The sequence below is a fragment of the Sinocyclocheilus anshuiensis genome, unplaced genomic scaffold, assembly GCF_001515605.1.
Source record: "Sinocyclocheilus anshuiensis isolate Anshui unplaced genomic scaffold, SAMN03320099.WGS_v1.1 scaffold179, whole genome shotgun sequence".
NCBI classification, from domain to species: Eukaryota; Metazoa; Chordata; class Actinopteri; order Cypriniformes; family Cyprinidae; genus Sinocyclocheilus; species Sinocyclocheilus anshuiensis.
The window spans coordinates 460,810-485,956 of NW_015549577.1; the positions used below are offsets into that span (position 1 = coordinate 460,810).

The window sequence follows — 25,147 nt, forward strand, 5'->3', positions numbered from 1 at the left end:
AAAAGGAGGAATGGACGCCGTACACAGTCGTAAAAGATTTGAGCATCTCTATTGCTGGATTAAAGGAGGGAAGAAAATATCGCTTCAGAGTGGCAGCAAGAAATGCCATGGGGTCCAGTCTTCCCACAGAGACCAGAGAAGCTTATGAGATCAAGGAGCAGATGTGTAAGTTATTAAATCATATATTACTCAAACATATTTTGAACTACACTTCCACTAAAAACCTGTTCAATCTTGTCATTTCTTACCAGTGGAGCCCAAAATCATCATGCCTGAGCTGGTCACTGCAAAGGCAGGAGCAAAACTGAGGGTTGAGGCTCTTGTATCAGGAAAGCCAGCACCAGCGTGCCAATGGAAACGGGGAGAAAATAATGTAGTCCCATCAAGCCGTCTTGCTGTGCATAAATCTCTGAACATGTGTGTGCTCATCATTAAGGATGTTTCAAGACAAGACAGTGGTGAATACAGCCTTGTTGCTGAGAACAGCACTGGAAAAGTTGACCAGACTTTGAAAATCATCATCAGAGGTTAGAACTTTTCATTTTCATCATCAGCACCTTCAACAATAATGGGATATGTGAACATGCAGTTAATTTTTCAACAAACATTCTTATGTGTCAGATATTCCTGGACCACCTGAGCCACCATTTGAGATCAGTGACATAGATTCTGATGCCTGCACACTCTCTTGGAACAAACCTACTGAAGATGGTGGGAGCAATATTACTAATTATGTGGTTGAGAAGTGTGACGTAAGCAGAGGTGACTGGGTGACTGCTCTTTCCAGCTGTGGCAAAGCTGGCTGCAGAATCGGAAAGCTTATTCCTGGAAAGGAATATATTTTCCGTGTTCGTGCTGAGAACAGATTTGGTATTTCAGACCCCCTTACATCTGAAAGAATGATTGCTAAGTTCCCCTTCGGTGAGTTGAAAAACAAGCATCAGCAGCATCTAATGGAGATAAAAATGGTGTGTCCTGTTTGTTAGTGTTTAACAGTTTAATATTTTTTAGATGTTCCTGGTGAACCTTTGAACTGCCGCATCAACAAAGTGAACAAGGACTGCATGTTTGTGGCTTGGGATAAGCCTGAGTCTGATGGTGGCAGTCCAATTACTGGATACTACATTGAACGCAAAGAAAGGAACAGTCTCCTTTGGGTTAAAGCTAATGATTCTGTTGTTCGCACAACTGAGTATCCTTGTGCTGGCCTAATTGAGGGTCTGGAATACACTTTCAGAGTGTCTGCTATAAACCGAGCTGGTCAGGGGAAACCAAGCAAGAAAACTGAGTTTATCACAGCAAGAACACCTGTTGGTATGTGCATATAAAATAGAATGAATTCTTAGGTATAAATGTCTGCGTATTAGATGATTATGTTCCATGTTTTTCTGGTGTTTTATTTTTTTAAATTGTAGATGCTCCTGGAAAACCAGAAGTGCTTGATGTGACTAAGAACTCAGTTACATTGGTTTGGACCAAACCAAAGAATGATGGTGGAAGCAAGATAATTGGATACTATGTTGAAGCAATGAGGCTTCCGGGAGACACTTGGGTGCGTTGCAACACAAGTAGTCAAAATGTGCCTCGTGAGGAGTACACTGCAACTGGGTTAGAAGAGGGTGCTAAGTACCAGTTTAGGGTAATTGCCAAGACAGCAGTTAACATTAGCAGGCCATCTGAATTCACTGACCCCATTCTGGTGTCTGCAGAAAATGGTAAGCATTTTTATATTTTGTAAATGTCTTTTAAAATGTTTTCTAAATGGCTGTCAATTGCTATTTGCCTTATTGGTTTTCTCTCATGTTTGCTTATCTATAGTACCTCCAAGAATAGAGCTTTCAATACAGATGAAAAAGATGTTGCCAATAAAGGCTGGGTCAGATGTTTGCCTTGAAGCTGAAGTTTTTGGTAAACCAATGCCCAAGGTTACATGGAGCAAGAATGGAGAAGTGTTGAAAGCTGACAAAGAATTCAAGATGTCTCAAAAGAGACACCTCTTTTCTCTGAGCCTTGATGCAGTTACTAAACTTCATACTGGAAGTTATGGAATTCTTGCAGTAAATGCAAGTGGTTCTACAACTGCAGAAATACAACTCCAAGTTTTAGGTGAGGAAAAAAATATAATTTTATTCTTTATTCTTTAGCTTAATTAAGTTGAGATATAGCATATTCATGTCTCCTTTTGGCAAAATGATAATCATACATTCTCCCTTACACAGATATACCTAGCCCACCAGCCTCTATCAAGTTTGATGAAGTACTTTCAGATCGGATCAAGTTGAGCTGGGAGGCTCCACTTGCAGATGGTGGTTCTCCAATTACAAATTATGTTGTTGATAAACGTGAGACAAGCAGAGCTAACTGGTCCCAAGTTTCTGCTAAAATCAGTGGTGATACAAAAGAATGTTTAGTGGAGAAACTGATTGAGGGGCACGAATATCAGTTCCGTGTTTGTGCAGAGAATCGCTATGGTACTGGTGATGCCATCATATTGGACCCTGTTGTTGCAAGGAATCCCTTCAGTAAGACCTTACTATTGGTGTATGTATTTTACTTCTTGGATATATTACTACTGGATGGTAATGCACTTGTCATTTACAGCTGTTCCTGGAGCATGTGACCCACCGGTCCTTACAAACATCACAAAGGAGCGTATGACTGTAAGTTGGAAGGAAGCATCTGATGATGGAAAATCCCCTATCCTTGGATACATAGTTGAGAAACGTGAGACCAAGGAAATTAACTGGACCAAACTGAACAGAAAGCCCTTACTGGAGAGAACACTTGAGGTTGGAGGTCTCTCTGAGGGAGCTCAGTATGAGTTTAGAGTCATTGCTGTTAATAAAGCTGGCCTTGGCAAACCCAGTGAACCATCTAATGCCGCCTCTGCTCTTGATCCTTTGTGTGAGTTGTGTCAGAAGCTATTTACATTATCTTGTATATCTAGGAATATGCAAGAGCATTTATGAATTCCTCTTAATACTTATTTACAGATCCTCCAGGACCACCCATTTCTCCCAAGGTTACAGACACGACCAGCAGCACCATTAGACTAACTTGGACTAAGCCTGCAAATGATGGTGGTAGTGAAATTTTGGGATACCTTGTTGAATGCAAGAGAACTAATACAACAGACTGGATAAGATGCAACGTACCCAAGAACCTTCAGGATACAAATTATGCTGTGACTGGACTCTTGGAGAACTCAGAGTACCAACTTCGTATTACTGCTGTAAATAAAGTTGGATTTAGCCAGCCTTGTGAAGTTCCTGAAAAACATGTTGCCAAGGATGTTTTTGGTACAAATAATTTACTAACTTTTAAATCATTAATTGTATATTTTGTTTATTCTCTTTTAATTCTGGCCATGAAAATACAAAATTAAAATATTGTGTAACTTATGCCTGAAATATATAAATGTTTTTTTTTCTGTTATTCTAGCTGCTCCTGAGGCTGAGCTTGATGCAGAGCTGAAGGACACTTTGGTGCTCACAGCTGGCAGTAAAATGAAACTTCATGCCACATATAAGGGTCGACCAATCCCCAGGGTGACCTGGGCCAAGATGAACACCAACATTAAGGACAGACAAGGAATCATAATCAAGACAACAGACACTGATACATTGGTTTATGTTGAGAAAGTCAATAGAAATGATGCAGGGAAATACATTCTGAATCTTGACAGTGTAAGCGGAATGAAGATGTACACAGTTATTGTCAAGGTCCTTGGTGAGTCCTAAGAGGTCGTTTATATTTAGATATATAGTTTATAGTTTAATTTATATACTGTCGTTTATAGTGTTAATATTTTATTTTAACTAAAGTAATTATATCTCTTTTAACACTAAACAGATACTCCTGGACCTCCACTGAATCTGATGGTAAAAGAGACATCAAAGGACAGTGCCTCCATCCTATGGGATGAACCTCTAATTGATGGTGGAAGTGAGATTACAGGTTACATCGTTGACAAAAGAGATTCAGAAAGGAAAGCATGGTCAAATGTTTCAACCACTTGCACTAAAACATCTTTCAAGATTGATGGTTTAGAGGCTGGAAGATCTTATTGTTTCAGGGTTCTGGCTCAAAATATGTATGGCATTGGTGAGCCATGTGAAACTGTGGATGCTGTTAGAGCTTCTGGTGAGTGAATATAATTTTTGACTATGTAATCTTCAATTGCAGAAACAATTTCAATGTACATTTTATAATAACAATGTTAATATTTATTACTGAATAAACTTAATATATTCCAGAACAACCTGGACCAGTTATGGACTTTAAGACCTTGCTGGTAACCAAGGACTCTTGTACTCTTTCCTGGAAAAAGCCCATCAGTGATGGAGGAAGCCGCATCATTGCATATGTGCTAGAAGTCCTTAATGGCGAAGATAAATGGAAGGAGCTTCTTAGATCAAAGAATATGCAATATAGTGCAAAAGACCTTGTTGAAGGAAGGGAATACAAATACAGAGTTAAAGCAACAAATGATTCTGGTGATGGTCCTGTGAAAGAACTCTCTGTGATTGCAAAAAATGTCAATGGTGAGATTTCTAATTTTGCATTTGCATAAAAATGCACTTGAGCTCTATCTGTTATATTGTGTTTTAAATGTGCTCCTTATTAATTATTTTTATATATTATAGTTCTTCCAAGCTGTGACTTACGAGAGTTGCCTAACTTGAACTATATTGCAAAAGAAGGAAGCACAGTTCGTCTCAAGATTCCTATTAGTGGAAAGCCTGTCCCTGTTGTCACATGGAAGAAGGGAGAGGATGAAAATCTCACAGACACAGGAAGAGTGTGTGTAGAATCAACGGCAGTAAACACAACTCTTATGATACGTGACTGCCAAAGGACAGATGCCTCAAAATACACCATCACTCTTCGCAATGCTGCTGGAACGAAAGAGTCCACAATTTTTGTCAGAGTTGTTGGCAAACCAGGAATTCCAGCTGCACCAATAAAGTTCAAGGAAGTGACTGCAGATGGTGCAACCTTAAAATGGGGTGTTCCTAAAGATGATGGTGGATCAGAAATTACCAACTACATTCTTGAGAAACGTGATTCCATTACTAACATGTGGGTTGCTGTGTCTTCATCTGTGGACACAAACACTTTCAGAGTGACTGGTCTCCATGAGGGAACTGAATACATCTTTAGGGTTAGTGCAGAAAACAAATATGGAATTGGTGAGGGCCTCAAATCAGAGCCTATGGTTGCCAAGCATCCATTCAGTGAGTGGATTTTCAATGATTTATTGTCAATATAGTTTAGATACTATAGGTATCAAATAAAAAATCTCACTTTCTTACTCATGATTATTTCATCAGATGTTCCAGATTCACCTCCACCCCCTCAAGTCATGAGTATGTGTCATGATTCAGCAACTCTTGCATGGTTGGATCCAAGGAAAACTGGAGGCTCACCAATCACAGGTACAAAAATAATTAAATTAATATAAGACAATAACCTTTTCATAAAGACAATGTTTTTCACATGGTTTTTTTTTTTTTTTTTTTTTTTTCTCGCACAATGGGGATGTCCTTTTTATATATATATATATATATATATATATATATATAATTTCAAAGTGACAGGCTTAACAGAGGGTCTAGAATATGAGTTCAGAGTTATGGCTATTAATCTGGCTGGTGTTGGTAGACCAAGTCCTGCCACTGAGCCAATGGTTGCCTTGGATGCAATTGGTAAGTAAATTTCAAATGCTTGAGTCTCATATAATCCCCCCATTATACACCCCACTTTGAGTAAGGTTAATTTTTAATAACTGAACATATACCATTACAGATGCACCTGGCAAACCTGATGTGATTAGCATCACTAGAAGCACTGTAACACTTCAATGGACTGAGCCTCAATATGATGGTGGACACAGGCTTACAGGCTACATTGTTGAGAGACGTGATCTCCCGGCCAAGGTCTGGGTGAAGGCTAATACAGTAAATGTGGTGGACTGTGCATATACTGTAGCAGACTTGCAAGAGGGTTGCAAGTATGAATTTAGAATCAGAGCAAAGAATGCAGCTGGAGCAATAAGTCCACCCTCTGAACAAACTGATACCCTTGTGTGCATGGATGAATATGGTAAGACTCATTTACACTTTCTAGTTGATACATCTTGAATAAATGACGTTCCATGTCATCTAATCTAGGAAATTGCTGTGCTGATTAGTTTGTTATTATTTTGCAGCGGCACCAACCATTATAATTGATCCAACAGTCAAGGAGGGGCTAACTGTCAGGGCTGGAGATACTATTGTAATTACTGCAACAAGCATTCTGGGCAAACCTCAGCCAACCTCTGTGTGGTCAAAGGGTGGAAAGTATTTCAAGCCATCAGATGTGTGCCAGATAGAAACTACACCTTCTTCTTCTACTCTTTCTATCAAGTATGCAAGTAGGAAGGATTCAGGAGAGTACACAATTACAGCAAGTAACCCATTTGGTGTGAAAGAAGAAATTGTGAAAGTAACAATTTTAGATGTTCCCGGTCCACCAGGGCCAATTGAAGCTAGTGGAATTTCATCTGAAAAGGTCACTTTGACATGGACACCACCTCATGAGGATGGGGGATCTCCAATTAAATACTACACTTTGGAGAAAAGAGAAACAAGCCGTCTCCTTTGGACCATTCTTGCTGAAAAAATTATTGACTGCCACTTTGTTGCCAATAAGCTTATCCAGGGAAATGAATACATCTTCAGAGTTTCTGCTGTCAACAGTTCTGGAGCTGGTGATGCTTCCCACTCTGAACCAGTAAAAATGGTGGATAGCTATGGTATGTTTAAAGAAAACTCAGTCTCTCATATATTATTTCCATACTGTTCGTTTGTGTGAATCTGCATAGCTGGATATATATATGCAATAAGATTCTCAAGAGACATATTACTTATTTCAGGTCCCCCTGGTTCGCCAGCTAAACCAGAAATTGAAAATGTTGGTGGAAATTCTGTTACCATTGCTTGGAAAAGACCAGCTGATGACGGTGGAAGTGATATAATAGGCTACATGGTTGAGAGGAAAGAAAAGAAGGGCATGAGATGGACTCGAGCATCAAAGAAAACAATTGCTGACCTCCACTTTGAAGTGAAAGGGCTAAAAGAGGGAGATGAATATGAATTCAGAGTAACTGCTGAGAATAAGGCTGGTTTTGGTGAGCCAAGTGAACCTTCAATGCCAGTGAGGACAAAGCTTGTTGCAGGTAAGTAAAGTGATTATTTTATATTTGATATGATAGCAAAGAAGGTCCTAATATATATGTTATCAATTTCCAGATGTACCTGGTCCTCCAGTCAACCCAAGAGTCACTGACACAACAAAAACCACAGCTGAATTGCACTGGGGCAAACCACTTAGTGATGGTGGAATGGAAGTTACAGGATACCTTGTTGAGCACAAAAAGGAGGGAGAAGAAGAATGGGTGAAAGATACAGCTACACCTTTGAGGATCACTGAGTTTGTTGTCCCCAGTTTGCAAGCTGGAGTGAAGTATAATTTTAGAATTAGTGCAATGAATGTAATGGGGGTTAGTGAACCATCACAAACAGAGGATCTTGTTGAAATTGTGGAACGTGAAGAAATCCCTGATTTAGAGCTAGATGTAGAACTCAGAAGAACGTTAGTTGTTAGGGCAGGTGCCTCTATTCGTTTATTTATTCCTATTAAAGGACGCCCAACCCCTATAGTGACTTGGACAAAAGAGGACACACCATTGAAAACTCGCGCAATCATCGACAATACCGAATCATACACCCTGTTGGTCATTCCCGACTGTAATAGACGCGACGCAGGGAAATATGATTTAACATTAGAGAACACTGCTGGCAAGAAGACTGTTTCTGTGGTTGTAAGGGTTTTGGACTCCCCTGGTCCTCCTCTCAATCTGAAACCCAAAGCAATTGACAAAGAGAGCATCACATTGGAATGGGAAATGCCTATTATTGATGGAGGTTCTAAAATTACCAATTACATCATTGAGAAGAGAGAATCTACTCGCAAGGCATATGCTGCTGTGATCACACAATGTGAGCCATGCTCCATCGGAGTTTCCGATCTGGCAGAGGGTTTGGAATATTATTTCAGAGTTTCTGCTGAAAATGAGTATGGCATTGGTGAAGCAGTTGAAACCCCAGACCCAATCAGAGTATCTCAAGCACCAACTCCACCAGAAAATGTAACTTTTACTGATGTTACAAAGCACACAGTTAGGCTTGCATGGACTAAACCAAAACATGATGGTGGAAGTAGGGTTACTGGGTATGTAATTGAAGCACAAAAGAAAGGAACAGACCAGTGGGCCCATGTGACAACTGTGAAGTCTTTGGACTTTACTGTAAAAAATCTTAATGAAAATGAAGAGTACATATTCCGTGTAATGGCGGTGAACAATTCTGGGCGAAGTTGTCCTCGTGTAAGCAAGCCTGTTGTTATCAAAGAACAAAGTTCAGAACCAGAATTTGATCTCCGTGGTGTGTGTCAGAAGATAGTTATTGCCAAGGCTGGTGAAGATATAAAGGTTGAGGTGCCTGTTTCTGGACGTCCTAAGCCTACAGTTTCCTGGCAGAAAGACAATCAAGCCCTCAAATTAACACAAAGGACAATGATTGAAAATACTTCTACCTCAACTATCTTGATCATAAATGAATGTTTAAGGAGTGACAGTGGAATATACTCAATGACAGGAAAGAACATCGTGGGCTCTGTTACAGATAGCATCACAGTAAAAGTACATGATTTGCCTGGACCACCAAAGGGACCAATTAAACTGGACAAAATATCTCGTACTTTCATTGAGTTCTCATGGGAAGCTCCTGAAAATGATGGAGGTGTACCAATCAATAACTATATAGTAGAAATAAGGGAAACTACTAGCCAGACATGGGTAGAACTCTCCTCTTTGATTATTCGTACAACATTTAAAGCAACTCGTTTAACAACAGGAATTGAATATCAATTCCGTGTCAAGGCCAAAAACAGATATGGTACAGGGCCTCCATTAATGTCAGAGGCAGTGGTTGCTGCATATCCATTTAAGGTACCTGGGCCACCTGGAACACCCAAAGTTGTCACTTTCACTAAGGATACAATGACAATTGGTTGGAATGAGCCTGTTTCTGATGGTGGAAGTGAGGTCATTGGTTACCATGTTGAAAGGAAAGAGAGGAACAGTATTGTTTGGCACAGAATTAGCAAGGCACTTGTGATTGGAAATCTGTTCAAATCCACAGGACTAGAGGATGGTGTGGCATATGAATTCCGTGTGATTGCTGAAAACATAGCTGGAACTGGAAAACCAAGCAAAGCTTCTGAACCAATGCTCGCTCTTGATCCAGTGGATCCACCTGGTCAACCTGTACCAATCCATGTGTCCAAAAATGCCATTACTATTCAGTGGCCGAAGCCAGAGTATGATGGCGGATTCAAGATTACTGGCTATACTGTCGAAAAGAGAGATCTTTCAGCTGGGCGCTGGATGAGAGCTAACTTTACAAATATACTTGAAACCACTTTCACTATAAGTGGTCTAACACAAGACGAATCCTATGAATTCCGTGTACTTGCAAGAAATTCAGCTGGTGCTGTTAGTAACCCATCAGACCCATCAGATCCAATTATTTGCAAAGATGACATTGAAGAACCAAGGATTATGGTTGATGCTAAATTTAAAGATATTGTCCTTGTCAAAGCTAGAGAGGTGTTCAGACTTGAAGCTGATGTTGCAGGCCAGCCATTACCATCTATGGTTTGGACGAAAGATGGAAAAGATGTTGAAAACACATCCAAACTACAGATCAAAATGACAGAACTTACATCAGTCTTGATCAACAAGGATTCTGTCAGAAGGGATGGTGGTAAATTTATTCTGACAGCAACAAATGTTGGTGGCTTTGCTAAGCATGTTTTCAATGTAAAGGTTCTTGATAGACCAGGACCACCTAGGGGACCTCTGACAGTTTCCGATATTACAGCTGAAAAATGTGTGCTAACATGGAATCCACCTGCAGATGATGGCGGTGCAAACATTGAACATTATGTTATTGAAAAACGTGAGTCAAGCAGACTTGCTTGGACAAATGTGGCATCAGAATTGCAGGTTAATCAGTACCAAGTGACAAAGTTGCTCAAAGGAAATGAATACATTTTCAGAGTTATGGCTGTTAACAAGTATGGTGTTGGAGAACCTCTTGAGTCTGAAGCAATAATTGCAGAAAATCCATATGTACGACCAGATCCTCCACAAACACCTGAGATAACAGCGGTCACTAAGGATTCAGTAGTCCTGTGTTGGGGTGCACCTGCTAGTAATGGTGGAAGTGAAATCACCAACTATCGTATTGAGAAAAGAGACAGGATTAGTTTGCGTTGGGTAAAATGCAACAAGAGGAATGTTACTGACTTGCATTTCAAGGTGACTGCTCTTGTTCCAGGCCATGAATATGAATTCAGAGTTTTTGCTGAAAATGCAGCAGGAATAAGTGAGTCAAGTCCTTCATCACCATTTGTCAAGGCCACAGATGCTCTTTTCAAACCAGGTCCTCCTGGCAACCCTAGAGTCCTGGACACAACAAGTTCTTCCATCACGCTTGCATGGAACAAACCAGTTTATGATGGTGGTTCTGAAATTACTGGCTATATTCTTGAGACCTGTCTCCCTGGAACTGAAGAGGACGAATGGACAATTGTCTCCCCTAAAGATGGTGTAAAGGGGACATCATTTACAATCACGAATCTTAAAGAAAATCAGGAATACAAAATGAATGTGTCAGCTGTAAACAGCGAGGGTATTGGAGAAGCAGCACCTGTACCAGGTTCACCTAAAGCAGAGGAACGACTCATACCACCAGAGGCTGACCTTGATGCTGAACTTCGTAAGATAGTGAACATCAGAGCATGCAATACACTAAGACTTTTTGTGCCAATTAGAGGTAGACCAACACCAGAGGCCAAATGGTCAAGAGAGAATGATGAACCTTTAGACAGAGCTACCATTGAAACAACGTCATCTTTTACATCACTGGTTATTGCCAATGTGAATAGGTTTGACAGTGGCAAATACAATTTGACTGTAGAAAACAGCTCTGGAACAAAGACTGTCTCTGTAATAGTTAGAGTTCTAGATACACCTGGAGCACCACAAAACTTAAAAATAAGCCAGGTCACTAAAGAATCTGTTTCACTTGTTTGGGATCCTCCACTTAATGACGGTGGCACAAAAATTAAGAATTATATTGTTGAGAAGCGTGAGGCTACAAGAAAAGCATATGCTACAGTAAATGCCAATTGTCACAAAACTACTTACACAGTTGACCAGCTCCAAGAAGGATGCAACTACTATTTCAGAGTTCTGGCAGAAAATGAATATGGCATTGGTCTCCCTATGGAGACTGGTGAATCTGTTAAAGTGTCTGAGAAGCCACTTCCCCCTGGCAAAATTACACTTCAGGATGTTACAAAGACAAGTGTGACATTATCATGGGAAAAGCCTGAACATGATGGAGGAAGCAGAGTGGTTGCATATGTTGTAGAGATGCAGAGCAAAGGGAATGAAAAATGGACACAAGCTGTGATTGTCAAGGTACCCGAAGCAGTTATTACTGGGCTTGCACCTGGTGAAGAGTATATGTTCCGTGTTTCTGCAAGGAATGAAAAGGGAACCAGTGATCCTCGTCAAATTGGTGTGCCTGTGATTGCCAAGGACCTTGTATTTGCTCCATCTGCTAAGATGTTGTTCTCCACATTTAGTGTCCTGGCAGGAGAGGATTTGACAGTTGATATTCCATATAATGCTCGTCCCAAAGCTACTATTTCATGGCTAAAGGAAACAGTTCCACTTAAACGAACAACCAGAGTTAACTTTTCCTCTACGGATACACAGCTGAATTTAGTAATCAAAGAAGCATGTAGAGATGATGTTGGCCAGTATAGTATTAAACTATCAAATACAGCTGGTGAGACAAAAGTAGACATTAGAATTGTTGTTCTTGACAAACCTGGTCCACCAACAGGCCCTGTTAAAGTTGATGAAGTAACATCTGACAGTGTTAGCATTTCTTGGAAGCCACCAGAGTATAACGGGGGCTGCACCATTAATAATTACATAGTAGAAAAGAGGGACACATCCACAACTAATTGGCAGATTGTAGCAGCAAATCTAGCAAGAACTCAAATTAAGGCAGGAAGACTGAAGGCAGGCTCTGAATATCAATTCAGAATTGCAGCAGAGAATAGATATGGCAAAAGCCCTCTGCTTGTGTCTGAATGTGTTGTTGCACAGTACCCGTACAAACTACCGGGCCCTCCTGGAACACCTTTCTTGCAGTCTTCCACAAAAGATAGTATGGTGATAGTGTGGAATGAACCTGTTATTGATGGTGGAAGCACAGTCTTAGGATATCACCTTGAGCGAAAAGAGAGAAATAGCATTCGTTGGATGAAACTAAACAAAAGCATAATCCAAGACACAACTTTCAAGACAACAGGTCTTGAAGAAGGCATGGAATATGAATTCAGAGTTTATGCTGAAAACATTGTTGGCATCGGGAAGGCTAGTAAGATCTCAGAGGGCTATACTGCTAGAGATCCTTGTGATCCTCCTGGAACACCAGAAGCAGTTAGAATAACAAAGAATTCTATTGCAATTGCATGGACCAAGCCAGAGTATGATGGTGGAAGCAAAGTCACTGGATATATTGTAGAAAAGAAAGAATTGCCTGCAGGACGCTGGATGAAAGCAAACTTCACCAATGTCATAGAGACTGAGTATACTGCAACAGGTCTTACAGAGGACGAGAAATATGAGTTCCGTGTCATTGCAAGAAATGCTGCTGGAGTTTTCAGTGATCCTTCATATAGTACTGGACCTATCGTGGCAAAAGATGAGATTGAACCACCGCGTATCAGCATAGATCCAGAGTACACTCAAACAATTGTTGTAAATGCAGGAGACAACTTCAAGATTGATGCAGATATTCATGGAAAACCAACACCATCAATCTGTTGGATGAAGGGTGAGCAGGAACTTGGAAACACCATATCTCATGAAATTAAAAGCGCAGATAGCTATACCTGTTTGACTGTTAAGGAAGCCAAACTTGCTGATGGAGGTCAATATACTCTACTGCTGAAAAATCCAGGAGGAGAGAAAACTGTACAGGTCAATATTTGTGTCCTAGATAAGCCTGGACCACCAGAGGGATCCATCTCTATTACAGGTGTAACCAGTGAACATTGCTGCCTTTCTTGGAAACCACCTAAACAAGACGGTGGCAGCAAGATCACTCATTATATTGTTGAAAGGAGAGAGACTAGCAGACTACTTTGGACAGTTGTTGAACCCAAAGTCCAAGCTCTAAACCTTAAAATAATGAAACTCCTAGAAGGAAATGAATATATTTTCAGAGTTTTTCCAGTAAACAAATTTGGTGTTGGTGAGCCCCTCCAATCAAGTGCAGTTGTTATCAAGAATCCATTTACACCTCCAGATGCACCAAAAGGAATGGAAGTATCTAATGTCAAGAAAGATTCAATGGTCATAACATGGGAGGCCCCAACAAATGATGGCGGTACTCCTATCACTGGTTATATTATTGAGAAACATGACAAGGAAGGCATTAGATGGACCAGATGCAACATGAAAACAGTTACTAACCTCACATTTAAAGTTACTGGACTCCTGGAGAACCACCGCTACGAATTCAGAGTTTATGCTGAGAATGCTGCTGGAGTTAGTGAGGCAAGTTCTGCAACTGTATTCTATAAAGCCCTAGATCCTGTATTCAAGCCAGGTCCACCACTTAATCCAAAAGTGTTAGACATGACCAAATCATCTGTTGTACTTGCATGGGGAAAGCCTATTTATGATGGTGGCTGTGAAATCCAGGGATATATTGTTGAGGCATGTGTAGCAAAAGCAGCCATAGAGGACATAAAGATTCCAGGAGAAGAAGGAAAGGCAGTTGCAGATGAATGGACAATGTGCACACCACCAGCAGGCGTTAAACTGACACGCTTTAATGTGGAAAATCTGAAAGAAAAGCAGGAATATAAATTCAGGGTTTGTGCAGTTAACAAGCTTGGTGTTGGGGAGCATGCTGATGTTGCAGGGCCCATTCTGCCAGAGGACAAAACTGAGGAACCAGATCTTGATATTGATGCTGAGTTTAGAAAGCTTGTACGTATTAAAGCAGGAGGTTCTCTTAGGATGTTCATCCCTTTCAAAGGAAGACCAACACCACAAATCAAATGGGAAAAAGATGGTGGGCAGATTAAGGAAACAGCACAGACTGAGACCACCAGCAGTCACACTTCTCTTGTGATTGATAAAGTCAACAGGGCAGACAGTGGCAAATATATTGTTACTGCAGAAAACTCTGCTGGTGCAAAATCTGAAACAATTATTGTGAAAGTCCTTGACACACCAAGCGCTCCAATCAACTTCAAAGTTAAAGAAATTACAAAAGAATCTGTTACTCTTACATGGGAGCCTCCAAGTTTAGATGGTGGAGCAAAGATAAAAAATTATATTGTTGAAAAACGTGAGAGCACAAGAAAAACATTCTCTGCCGTTGTCACAAATTGCCACAAACTTTCTTGGAAAGTTGAAACACTTCAAGAAGGCTGCAGTTACTATTTCAGAGTGCTTGCGGAAAATGAACATGGTATAGGGCTACCTGCAGATATCACAGATCCTTTGAAGGTTTCAGAGGTGCCACAATGTCCTGGAAAATTAAGTGTTGTAGATGTTACTAAAACAAGTGTGTCTCTTTCTTGGGAAAAGCCCGTTCATGATGGTGGCAGTAGAATTCTTCAATACCTTGTAGAAATGCAGGTCAAGGGTAGTGATAAATGGTCTGGATGTGCCAATGTAAAAACACTGGAAGCTGTAATCAGTCATTTGATCCCTGGAGAAGAGTACACTTTCAAAATAATTGCTATCAATGAAAAAGGAAAGAGTGACCCAAGAACACTTGCTGTCCCCGTGCAAGCAAAGGACCTTGTCTTTGGGCCTGATGTAAGACCTGCGTTTAGCAACTACAGTGTTCTTGTCGGAAAGGACCTTCAAGTTGAAATCCCAGTTTCTGGTCGTCCAAAGCCAAAGGTCACATGGACAAAGGATGGTGCAGCCCTCAAATTCACAACAAGGGTTAATATTTCTAATACAGCACACAGCACTGTTCTTAGCATCAAAGAAGCAGCCAGAGAAGATGGTGGAATGTATGGAATGAACGTGTCCAATGCTGTTGGACAAAAGGATGCAACCATTGAAATCATCACTCTTGATAAACCTGGCCCACCAACTGGCCCTGTGCGATTTGATGAGATAACTGTTTCAAGCATTACATTGTCATGGGATGCTCCAAAGTATACTGGTGGTTGCCCAATTTCAAATTATATTGTGCAAAAGAGAGATACAACTTCTACAACATGGGAGAATGTTGCAATTTCATTAGCAAGAACAAAATTTAAAGTACTACGACTGAAGACCGGTGCTGAATATCAATTCAGAATCATTGCTCAGAACAGGTATGGCAAGAGCTATGCTCTGGACTCTTTGACTGTTGTTGCTCAGTATCCATATAGAGAACCAGGACCACCAGGAACTCCATTTGTATCATGCCTATCAAAGGACCATATGGTTGTTGAGTGGAATGAGCCCATTTCAGATGGAGGCAGCAGCATTATTGGATATCATCTTGAAAGGAAGGAGAGAAACAGCATTATTTGGACAAAGATAAATAAGACACTGATTCAAGAAACAAAATTCAAAACCAGTCCTTTAGAGGAAGGTGTTGAATATGAGTTCAGAGTATATGCTGAAAATATCGTTGGCATTGGCAGATGCAGCAAAATCTCAGAGGGCTTTGTTGCTCGTGATCCATGTGATCCTCCTGGAACCCCAGAAGCTGTCCATGTGACTAAAAATTCAATAACTATCCAATGGACAAAACCAGAGTATGATGGTGGAAGTGTTATCACTGGTTATACTGTTGAGAAACGTGATCTTCCTGAAGGACGCTGGATGAAAGCAAGTTTCACAAATGTTATTGAAACCAATTTTACTGTCACTGGGCTGACAGAAGGTGCCAAGTACGACTTCAGGGTAATTGCAAAGAATGCAGTTGGCACTATCAGCAAACCATCATACAACAGTGGACCTATTGCTGCATTGGATGAGGTAGAGCCACCAAAGTTCTCAATTGACCCAGAATACACTCAGACTCTAATTGTGAATGCAGGTGATACATTCAAACTTGATGCTGATGTCCATGGTAAGCCACTTCCTGCAATCCAGTGGTTTAAGAATGACAAGGAGCTTGAAAACACAATTAGATGTGACATCAAGAACACTGACAACAGAGCATTGATAATAGTGAAAGATGCGGTCAGACAAGATGGTGGAAACTACACTCTTCAGCTCACTAATGTTGCTGGATCTCAGACTGTTCAATTCCATGTGAAAGTACTTGATAAACCAGGTCCACCAGAAGGGCCTCTTCATGTCACAGGCGTGTCCAGTGATAAATGCACACTGATATGGCATGCTCCGCTAGATGATGGAGAACCCCAGAAGCTGTCCATGTGACTAAAAATTCAATAACTATCCAATGGACAAAACCAGAGTATGATGGTGGAAGTGTTATCACTGGTTATACTGTTGAGAAACGTGATCTTCCTGAAGGACGCTGGATGAAAGCAAGTTTCACAAATGTTATTGAAACCAATTTTACTGTCACTGGGCTGACAGAAGGTGCCAAGTACGACTTCAGGGTAATTGCAAAGAATGCAGTTGGCACTATCAGCAAACCATCATACAACAGTGGACCTATTGCTGCATTGGATGAGGTAGAGCCACCAAAGTTCTCAATTGACCCAGAATACACTCAGACTCTAATTGTGAATGCAGGTGATACATTCAAACTTGATGCTGATGTCCATGGTAAGCCACTTCCTGCAATCCAGTGGTTTAAGAATGACAAGGAGCTTGAAAACACAATTAGATGTGACATCAAGAACACTGACAACAGAGCATTGATAATAGTGAAAGATGCGGTCAGACAAGATGGTGGAAACTACACTCTTCAGCTCACTAATGTTGCTGGATCTCAGACTGTTCAATTCCATGTGAAAGTACTTGATAAACCAGGTCCACCAGAAGGGCCTCTTCATGTCACAGGCGTGTCCAGTGATAAATGCACACTGATATGGCGTGCTCCACTAGATGATGGAGGAAACACTATCACTCATTACATTATTGAGAGACGTGAGACAAGTCGACTTGCTTGGACTGTGGTCTGTAATGATTGCAAAACTACAACATACAAAGTGACAAAGCTCCTGGAAGGTAATGAATATATATTCCGTGTCATGGCTGCAAACAGTTACGGTATTGGTGAGCCATTTGAAGCACCATCCGTAATAATGAAAGATCCATTTAGTCACCCTGGATCACCACAAATGATTGAGGTAACAAATATTGCAAAGGACTCTATGACTATTTGCTGGAGTACTCCAGATACTGATGGTGGAAGTGAAATTATTGGATACATTATTGAGAAGAGAGACAGATCTGGAATTAGATGGACAAGATGCAACAGACAAAAAGTAACTGATGTATGCTTCAGAGTGCATGGCCTAATTGAGGATCATGAGTATGAATTCAGAGTGTCAGCTGAAAATTCAGCTGGAATTGGAGAACCAAGCTTGCCAACTTCGTACTACAAGGCTTGTGATCCCAAATACAAACCTGGCCCACCTATGCATGCACATGTTGTTGATACCACCAAGACTTCAATTACAGTGGCATGGGGAAAACCCCTTAATGATGGAGGATGTGCAATTCAAGGATATATTGTAGAGATCTGCAAAGCTGAAGAGGAAGAATGGACTATGTGCACTCCCCCTACTGGCTTACGTGTCAACAAATTTGAAATCGCTAAGCTAACAGAACAAAAAGAATATAAAATTCAAATATGTGCCATCAATAAATTAGGTGTTGGAGAACCTGCAGTCATTCCAGGAACTGCCAAGCCTGAGGACAAGCTGGAGACCCCTGAAATTCACCTGGATTCAGAGCTAAGGAAAGGCATTGTTGTTCGTGCTGGGGGATCAGTAAGAATCAATGTACCATTCAAAGGTAGACCAATACCAGATATCAAATGGACTAAAGATGAAGGTGAACTGTCAGAAAAGACAGTGCTTGAAAAGAGTTTTAACTTCACCCAGCTTTCAATTGACTCCTGTGATAGAAGGGATTCTGGAAAATACACAGTTACTCTACAGAACAGCAGTGGCTCTGTCTCTGAATTTGTGGCTGTTAAAGTGTTAGATACACCTGGAGCACCACTAAACCTTGTAGTTAAGGATATCAAGAAGGACTCTGTTACACTTGTTTGGGAACCACCACTTATTGATGGAGGTGCAAAGATCAAGAATTATATTGTTGACAAGCGTGAATCCACAAGAAAAGCCTATGCAAATATAACAACCAAGTGTAGCAAAACAACTTATAAGGTAGAAAATCTTGCAGAAGGGGCCATGTATTATTTCAGAGTAATGGCTGAAAATGAATATGGTGTTGGTTTGCTGGTTGAAACAAAAACTGCTTCAAAGGCATCTGAAGTACCTCAGCCAGTTGGAAAGGTGATGCCGACAGATGTGACAAAAGTCAGTGCATCTCTGACCTGGGAAAAGCCAGAGCATGATGGAGGTAGTAGGATTGCAGGCTACTTAATTGAAATGCAGCCAAAAGGTACTGACAAATGGGGTGTAGCAGCAAATGTAAAAACGTGTGAAGGAACAGTCACTGGACTGACTGGCGGTCAGGAATATTTGTTCCGTGTTTTGGCATACAATGAGAAAGGCAAAAGCGAGCCAAAGCCCCTTGCTGCTCCAGTTATTGCCAATGACCTCACAATTGAACCAAGCCTAAAATTGCAGTTCAACACATATAGTGTCAAATCTGGAAAGGATTTCAAACTTGAAATACCTATTTTTGGACGTCCAAAACCAAAGATCACTTGGTCAAAGGATGGACAGTCACTTAAAGTAACATCCAGAGTTACTACTTCCAATACACCAACATCCACAATCCTGCAAATTACTGAAGCCTGTAAAGATGACCTTGGAAAGTATACAGTTACTGCAACAAACAGTGTTTGTGCAGTTAAAGAAGATATCAGTATCATAATCCTGGATAAACCTGGTCAACCCACAGGACCAATAAAAGTGAATGAAGTGAGCAACAATTCTGTTTCCATCTCATGGGAACCTCCGGAGTATACAGGAGGCTGCCAAGTAAAGCATTACATTGTTGAAAAGCGAGACACCACTGAAACTACTTGGCAAGTTGTTGCTGGATCAGTTGCTAGGACATCTCTCAAAATTACCAAGCTGAAAACAGGTGCTGAGTATCAGTTTAGAGTCGTTGCTGAGAACAGATATGGTAAGGGTGCTCCTTTGGATTCAAAGACCATTGTTGTGCAATATCCTTACAAACCACCTGGGCCACCTGGTACTCCATATGTGAAATCTGCCACCAAGGATCAAATGATAATTGAGTGGAATGAACCAGTCAGTGATGGTGGCAGTTCAGTGTTTGGATACCATCTTGAGAGCAAAGAAAGAACAAGTATTCTATGGACAAAACTAAACAAAACCCTTATTACTGATACTGTTTTCAAAATATGCAATCTTGAAGAAGGCATTGGATATGAATTTAGGGTATATGCTGAAAACATTGTTGGTATTGGCAGAGCAAGCAAAGTTTCAGAGAGCTTTGTTGCCCGTGACCCATGTGATCCACCCGGAACACCTGAGGCTGTTGGAATATCAAAGGACCACATTAAGATTCAGTGGACAAAGCCTCAATATGATGGTGGCAGCAAAGTGACTGGATATATTGTTGAGAGAAGAGATTTGCCTGAGGGCAGATGGATGAGGGCAAATTTTACCAATGTAATTGAGAAAGAATTTACAATCACAGGCTTAACAGTAAACAATCGATATGAATTTAGAGTAATTGCAAGAAATGCAGTGGGTGTCTTCAGTGAGCCTTCAGACAGCACTGGACCAATTACTGCTACAGATGAAATTGAACCTCCTAGTGTTTCAATGGATCCTAAGTATAAGGATGTAATTGTTGTCAATGCTGGAGCCAACATAGTTTTGGATGCAGATATACATGGTAAACCCACACCTGATATTCAGTGGCTAAAAGAAGGAAAGGAAATGGATAAGACATTGCGTATTGAATTAAGAAGTACACAAAAATATGCTTCTATTACAATAAAAGATTGTACAAGATTGGATGGTGGACACTATGACCTTATATTAAGCAACAGTGGTGGAACAAAAACAATTCCAATAACAGTAAAAGTTCTTGACAGGCCAGGTCCACCAACCGGACCACTACGAGTGACTGGCGTCATGTCTGACAAATGTCATCTGTCCTGGTCTGAGCCCTCTCAGAATGGTGGAGCTAATATTTCTCATTACATCCTTGAGAAAAGGGAAACTAGCAGACTATCATGGACTGTTGTTGATTCTAACATTCCTACTGTGAATTATAAAGTGACCAAGCTCTTGCCAGGTGATGAGTATATCTTTAGAGTTATGGCTGTCAACAAATATGGCATTGGTGAACCTCTGGAATCTGAGGCAATTATTGCACGCAATCCATACAAGCCACCAGGTGCGCCATCAACACCAGAAGCAAGTGAGATAACAAAGGATTCAATAACTCTATCATGGAATGCCCCAGAGAGCAATGGTGGAGCAGAAATTACGGGTTATCACTTAGAGAAGCGTGACAAAGATGGTGTGAGGTGGACAAAATGCAACCGACAGAAGCTGACCAATCTGCATTTCAAAGTAACTGGTCTGTCAGAGGGACATTTCTATGAGTTCCGTGTGTCTGCTGAAAATGAATCTGGTGTGGGAGAATTTAGTGACCTATCTCTATTTTATAGAGCAATAAATGCCACAACTCCCCCAGGTCCACCTCATCATCCTAAAGTGACAGATCACACAAGCTCATCTGTCTCTCTGTCTTGGGGAAAACCTGCTACAGATGGTGGTGCATATATTAAAGGTTATATTGTTGAGATGAAAGATGTTTCTTCAGAGGAATGGATCATATGCACACCTCCAGCTGGTATTCAAGCAACACGCCTCACAGTTGAAAACCTGAAGGAAAATGTTGAATATAATTTCCGTGTTTGTGCAATTAATTCTGAAGGAGTTGGTGAACCTGCTGATGTTCATGGATCTGTGACTGCATCTGAAAAGATTGAAGCACCTGAAATTGAACTTGATGCTGACCTCAGGAAAGTTGTCTCTGTTCGTGCAGGAGGATCCCTTCGTCTTTTCATTACAATTAGAGGTCGACCTGAGCCATCCATCAAATGGGAAAAGGAGGATGGGACTCTAACTGAGCGTGCTCAGATTGAGTCAACCAGTTCATACACCATGCTTGTAATTGACAATGTCAATAGATTTGACAGTGGAAAATATGTCTTGACTCTTGAGAACAAGAGTGGCACAAAATCAGCATTTGTTAATGTCAGGGTGCTTGATACACCAAGTTCTCCACAGAAGTTTGAAGTGAAAGATGTAAAGAAAGATTCAGTGACTCTCTGCTGGTACCCACCACTTACAGATGGTGGGGCTAAAATAACCAATTATGTTGTTGAGAAGCGAGAATCTACAAGGAAAGCTTATACAACTGTCACAAGCAACTGCACACAGACGTCCTTTAAAGTGGATGAACTGCAGGAAGGAGGCATTTTCTACTTCCGTGTATGTGCTGTTAATGAGTATGGCTTTGGTGTGATGGCAGAAACAAAGAATCCTATTAAGGTTGCACAGGTACCTATGCCTCCAGGAAAAGTAACTCTTGTGGATGTCACAAAGAATTGTGTTACACTTACTTGGGTTAAGCCTGTCCACGATGGAGGCAGTAAAATCATCTGCTACAATGTAGAGATGCAACCCAAGAGTAGTGACAAATGGGGTGTAAGCTGCACAGTTAAGGTTCCAGAGGCTACTGTGAGCAACCTCACGCCTGGTGAAACATACTCATTCAGGGTTATAGCATTGAATGAGAAGGGCAAGAGTGAGCCTCAAGAACTTGGTGTACCTGTTGTAGCTAAAGATATTGAGATTGAACCCTCTGTTCACCTGCTGTTCAATACATACAGTGTTAAGGCTGGAGATGATCTTACTGTGGAAGTTCCTGTGAGAGGCAGGCCTAAGCCAGTTGTCTCTTGGAAGAAGGATGGCCTTCCTTTGAGGCAAACAACCTCTCTTTCAATTGTCAACACGATGGTGTCAAGTAAAATCGTCATCAAAGAAGCTGCTATTGAGCATGTTGGTAAATATGAAATCAGCCTTGCTAATACAGCAGGCACCAAGTCCACAGACATTGGTGTTGTTGTTCTTGATGAACCTGGGCCACCAGCTTCCGTGAAGGTTGATGCTGTGACTTCTGACAGTATTACATTGTCATGGGCCCCTCCAGAATATGATGGTGGATGCTCCATCAATAATTACATTGTTGAGAAGAGAGATACTAACACAACAGAGTGGCAGATTGTTTCAACAAATGTTGCCAGAACCTCAGTCAAAGTACCTCGATTGACACAGGGTTCTGAGTACCAGTTACGCATCTATGCAGTGAATCGCTATGGAAAGGGTAAGCCAATTGACTCTCCAGGAATTACTGCAGAGTACACATTCAAACAGCCTGGGCCACCTTCTACACCCCGTGTAGCTCATGCCACCAAGGTCTTCATGCTTGTCACATGGAATGAGCCAGTTAATGATGGTGGTAGCACAGTCCTTGGCTATCATTTAGAACGCAAGGAGAGAAGCAGTATTTTTTGGACAAAGGTGAACAGGACAATTATCAAGGATACTGAATTCAAAGTAACTGGCATTGAGGAAGGCATGACATATGAATTCCGTATCTATGCTGAAAATATTGCTGGAATTGGGAAAGCAAGCAAAGCCAGTGAGCCCATAGCTGCACGAGATCCTTGTGATCCTCCTAGTCAGCCTGTAGTAACTAGCATTACCAAATCCTCTGTATCTCTTTTTTGGACAAAGCCTGAGTATGATGGTGGAGCCAAAGTTACTGGCTACATAATTGAACGTAGAGATCTCCCAGAGGGTCGCTGGATAAGATGCAATTTTACTAATGTTATAGAGACTTGTTTTGATGTTACTGGCCTAACATTGGATGAGAAGTATGATTTCCATGTCATCGCAAAGAATGCTGCTGGACTATTCAGTGAGCCATCTGACAACACTGGTCCTATTACAGTTAAAGATAATGTAGATCCACCACGTATTATGATGGATGTCAAGTTCAAGGATGTTGTGGTAGTAAAAGCTGGGGATACCCTGAAGATTAATGCTGACATTGCAGGGCGCCCACTTCCAGTTGCATCTTGGTTAAAGGATGGGCGTGAAATTGAACAGAAGGCAAGAATTCAGATAACTGGAACAGATACTAGTACTATGATAGTAGTTAAAGACTGCAAAAGGAGTGATTCTGGACAGTATGCTTTGACTTTACAGAATGTTGCAGGAAGTGTCACGACACCAGTAAACTGTGTTATTCTGGATAAACCAGGACCTTCAGCAGGACCACTATCAGTAACAGGCCTCACAGCAGAGGAATGCACATTGTCATGGGGACCACCACAAGAAATTGGTGGCTCTGAAATAACACATTATGTTCTTCAGAAACGAGAGACCAGTCGATTGGCATGGACACTTGTACATGGAGAGGTCAAAACCACAACATTCAAGGTCACTAAGCTCCTAAAAGGAAATGAGTACATATTCAGAGTATTAGCTGTCAACAAGTTTGGACTTGGTGAAGCCCTTGAAAGTGAAATGGTCAAGGTCACTGAACCATACACTATCCCTGCAGCTCCAACAAATGTTGAAATTACAAGCGTGACCAGTGAGGAAATGAGGCTAACATGGGCAAAGCCTGCATCTGATGGAGGCAGTGAGATCCTTGGATATGTAATTGAAAGGCGAGATAAATCTGGTCTTCGCTGGGTCCGTGTGAACAGGGACATTGTGAAAGACCTAACAGCTGTGATATCAAAAGTAAGAAGAGGATGTGAGTATGAGTTTAGAGTTTATGCTGAAAATGCAGCAGGCTTGAGTCTAGCCAGTGACCCATCTCCTTCAGCAAGGGCAGAGGATGAACTTTTGGTACCATCCCCACCAACTAAACCTAAGATTCTGGATCATACCAAGAATTCAATTACTATTGCCTGGAAAAAGCCATTATCTGATGGTGGTGCACAGATCCTTGGATACAGTGTAGAATATAAGAAATCTGAGGATGAGGAATGGATTGTGGTTATTCAGATGACAAAAAGCAATGAATTCACAGTTTCTGGTCTTACAACTGATGTGGAGTATGTATTTGCTGTTAAAGCAGTTAACAAACTTGGTGTCAGTGAACAGTCACCTGTCTCTGAGTCACAGTCAGCAACGGAGAGAAAGGAGGAACCTGTATTTGACGTTGACATTGAGATGCGAAAAACTTTAATTGTCAAGCATGGTAATTCATTTACTTTGACGGCTCTGTTTAAAGGAAAGCCAGTACCTTCAGTTACATGGAATAAAGAGGAGGTTGATCTCAAAGCAAGGGCAAGCATAGAAACAACAGAAACATGCACATCTATTACTGTTGAGAAAGCAACAAGAAATGACTCTGGACAATACATTGTTACTTTGGACAATGGTGTTGGAACAGCATCTTTGCCAATGGTGGTCAAAGTCCTTGATAGCCCTGGACCACCAACTAATGTGAAAATTACAGAAGTCACAAAAGATTCTGCAACAGTTACTTGGGAGCCTCCAGAGAATGATGGAGGAGATGCTGTTAAGGCTTATCATGTTGAGAAACGTGAAGCAAGCAAAAAGGCCTGGGTATGCGTAACAAGCAACTGCCACAGTCTGACATACAAGGTTGAAGACTTGCAAGAAGGTGCAATTTACTATTTTAGAGTCGCTGGAGAAAATGAGTTTGGATCAGGTGTACCTGTTGAAACTAAAGATGGAACCAAGATTACAGGTAAAATCATTAAAATTTTTATTTGTC

General features: G+C 41.0%; 1 protein-coding gene across 1 annotated transcript in view; it reads left to right on the top strand.

The window, feature by feature from the left end:
• The window catches only part of ttn.1 (titin, tandem duplicate 1), a 143,868-nt gene that overhangs the window by 89,730 nt on the left and 28,991 nt on the right, over nt 1-25,147 (top strand). Inside the window, 18 exon segments of the mRNA XM_016445598.1 lie at nt 252-527; nt 622-921; nt 1,012-1,314; nt 1,416-1,715; nt 1,819-2,106; nt 2,220-2,522; nt 2,602-2,904; nt 2,994-3,299; nt 3,442-3,729; nt 3,853-4,143; nt 4,257-4,544; nt 4,647-5,237; nt 5,334-5,708; nt 5,809-6,105; nt 6,212-6,799; nt 6,920-7,222; nt 7,296-16,100; nt 16,769-25,120. Of these exon segments, the coding sequence (XP_016301084.1) occupies nt 252-527; nt 622-921; nt 1,012-1,314; nt 1,416-1,715; nt 1,819-2,106; nt 2,220-2,522; nt 2,602-2,904; nt 2,994-3,299; nt 3,442-3,729; nt 3,853-4,143; nt 4,257-4,544; nt 4,647-5,237; nt 5,334-5,708; nt 5,809-6,105; nt 6,212-6,799; nt 6,920-7,222; nt 7,296-16,100; nt 16,769-25,120 (22,557 nt within the window).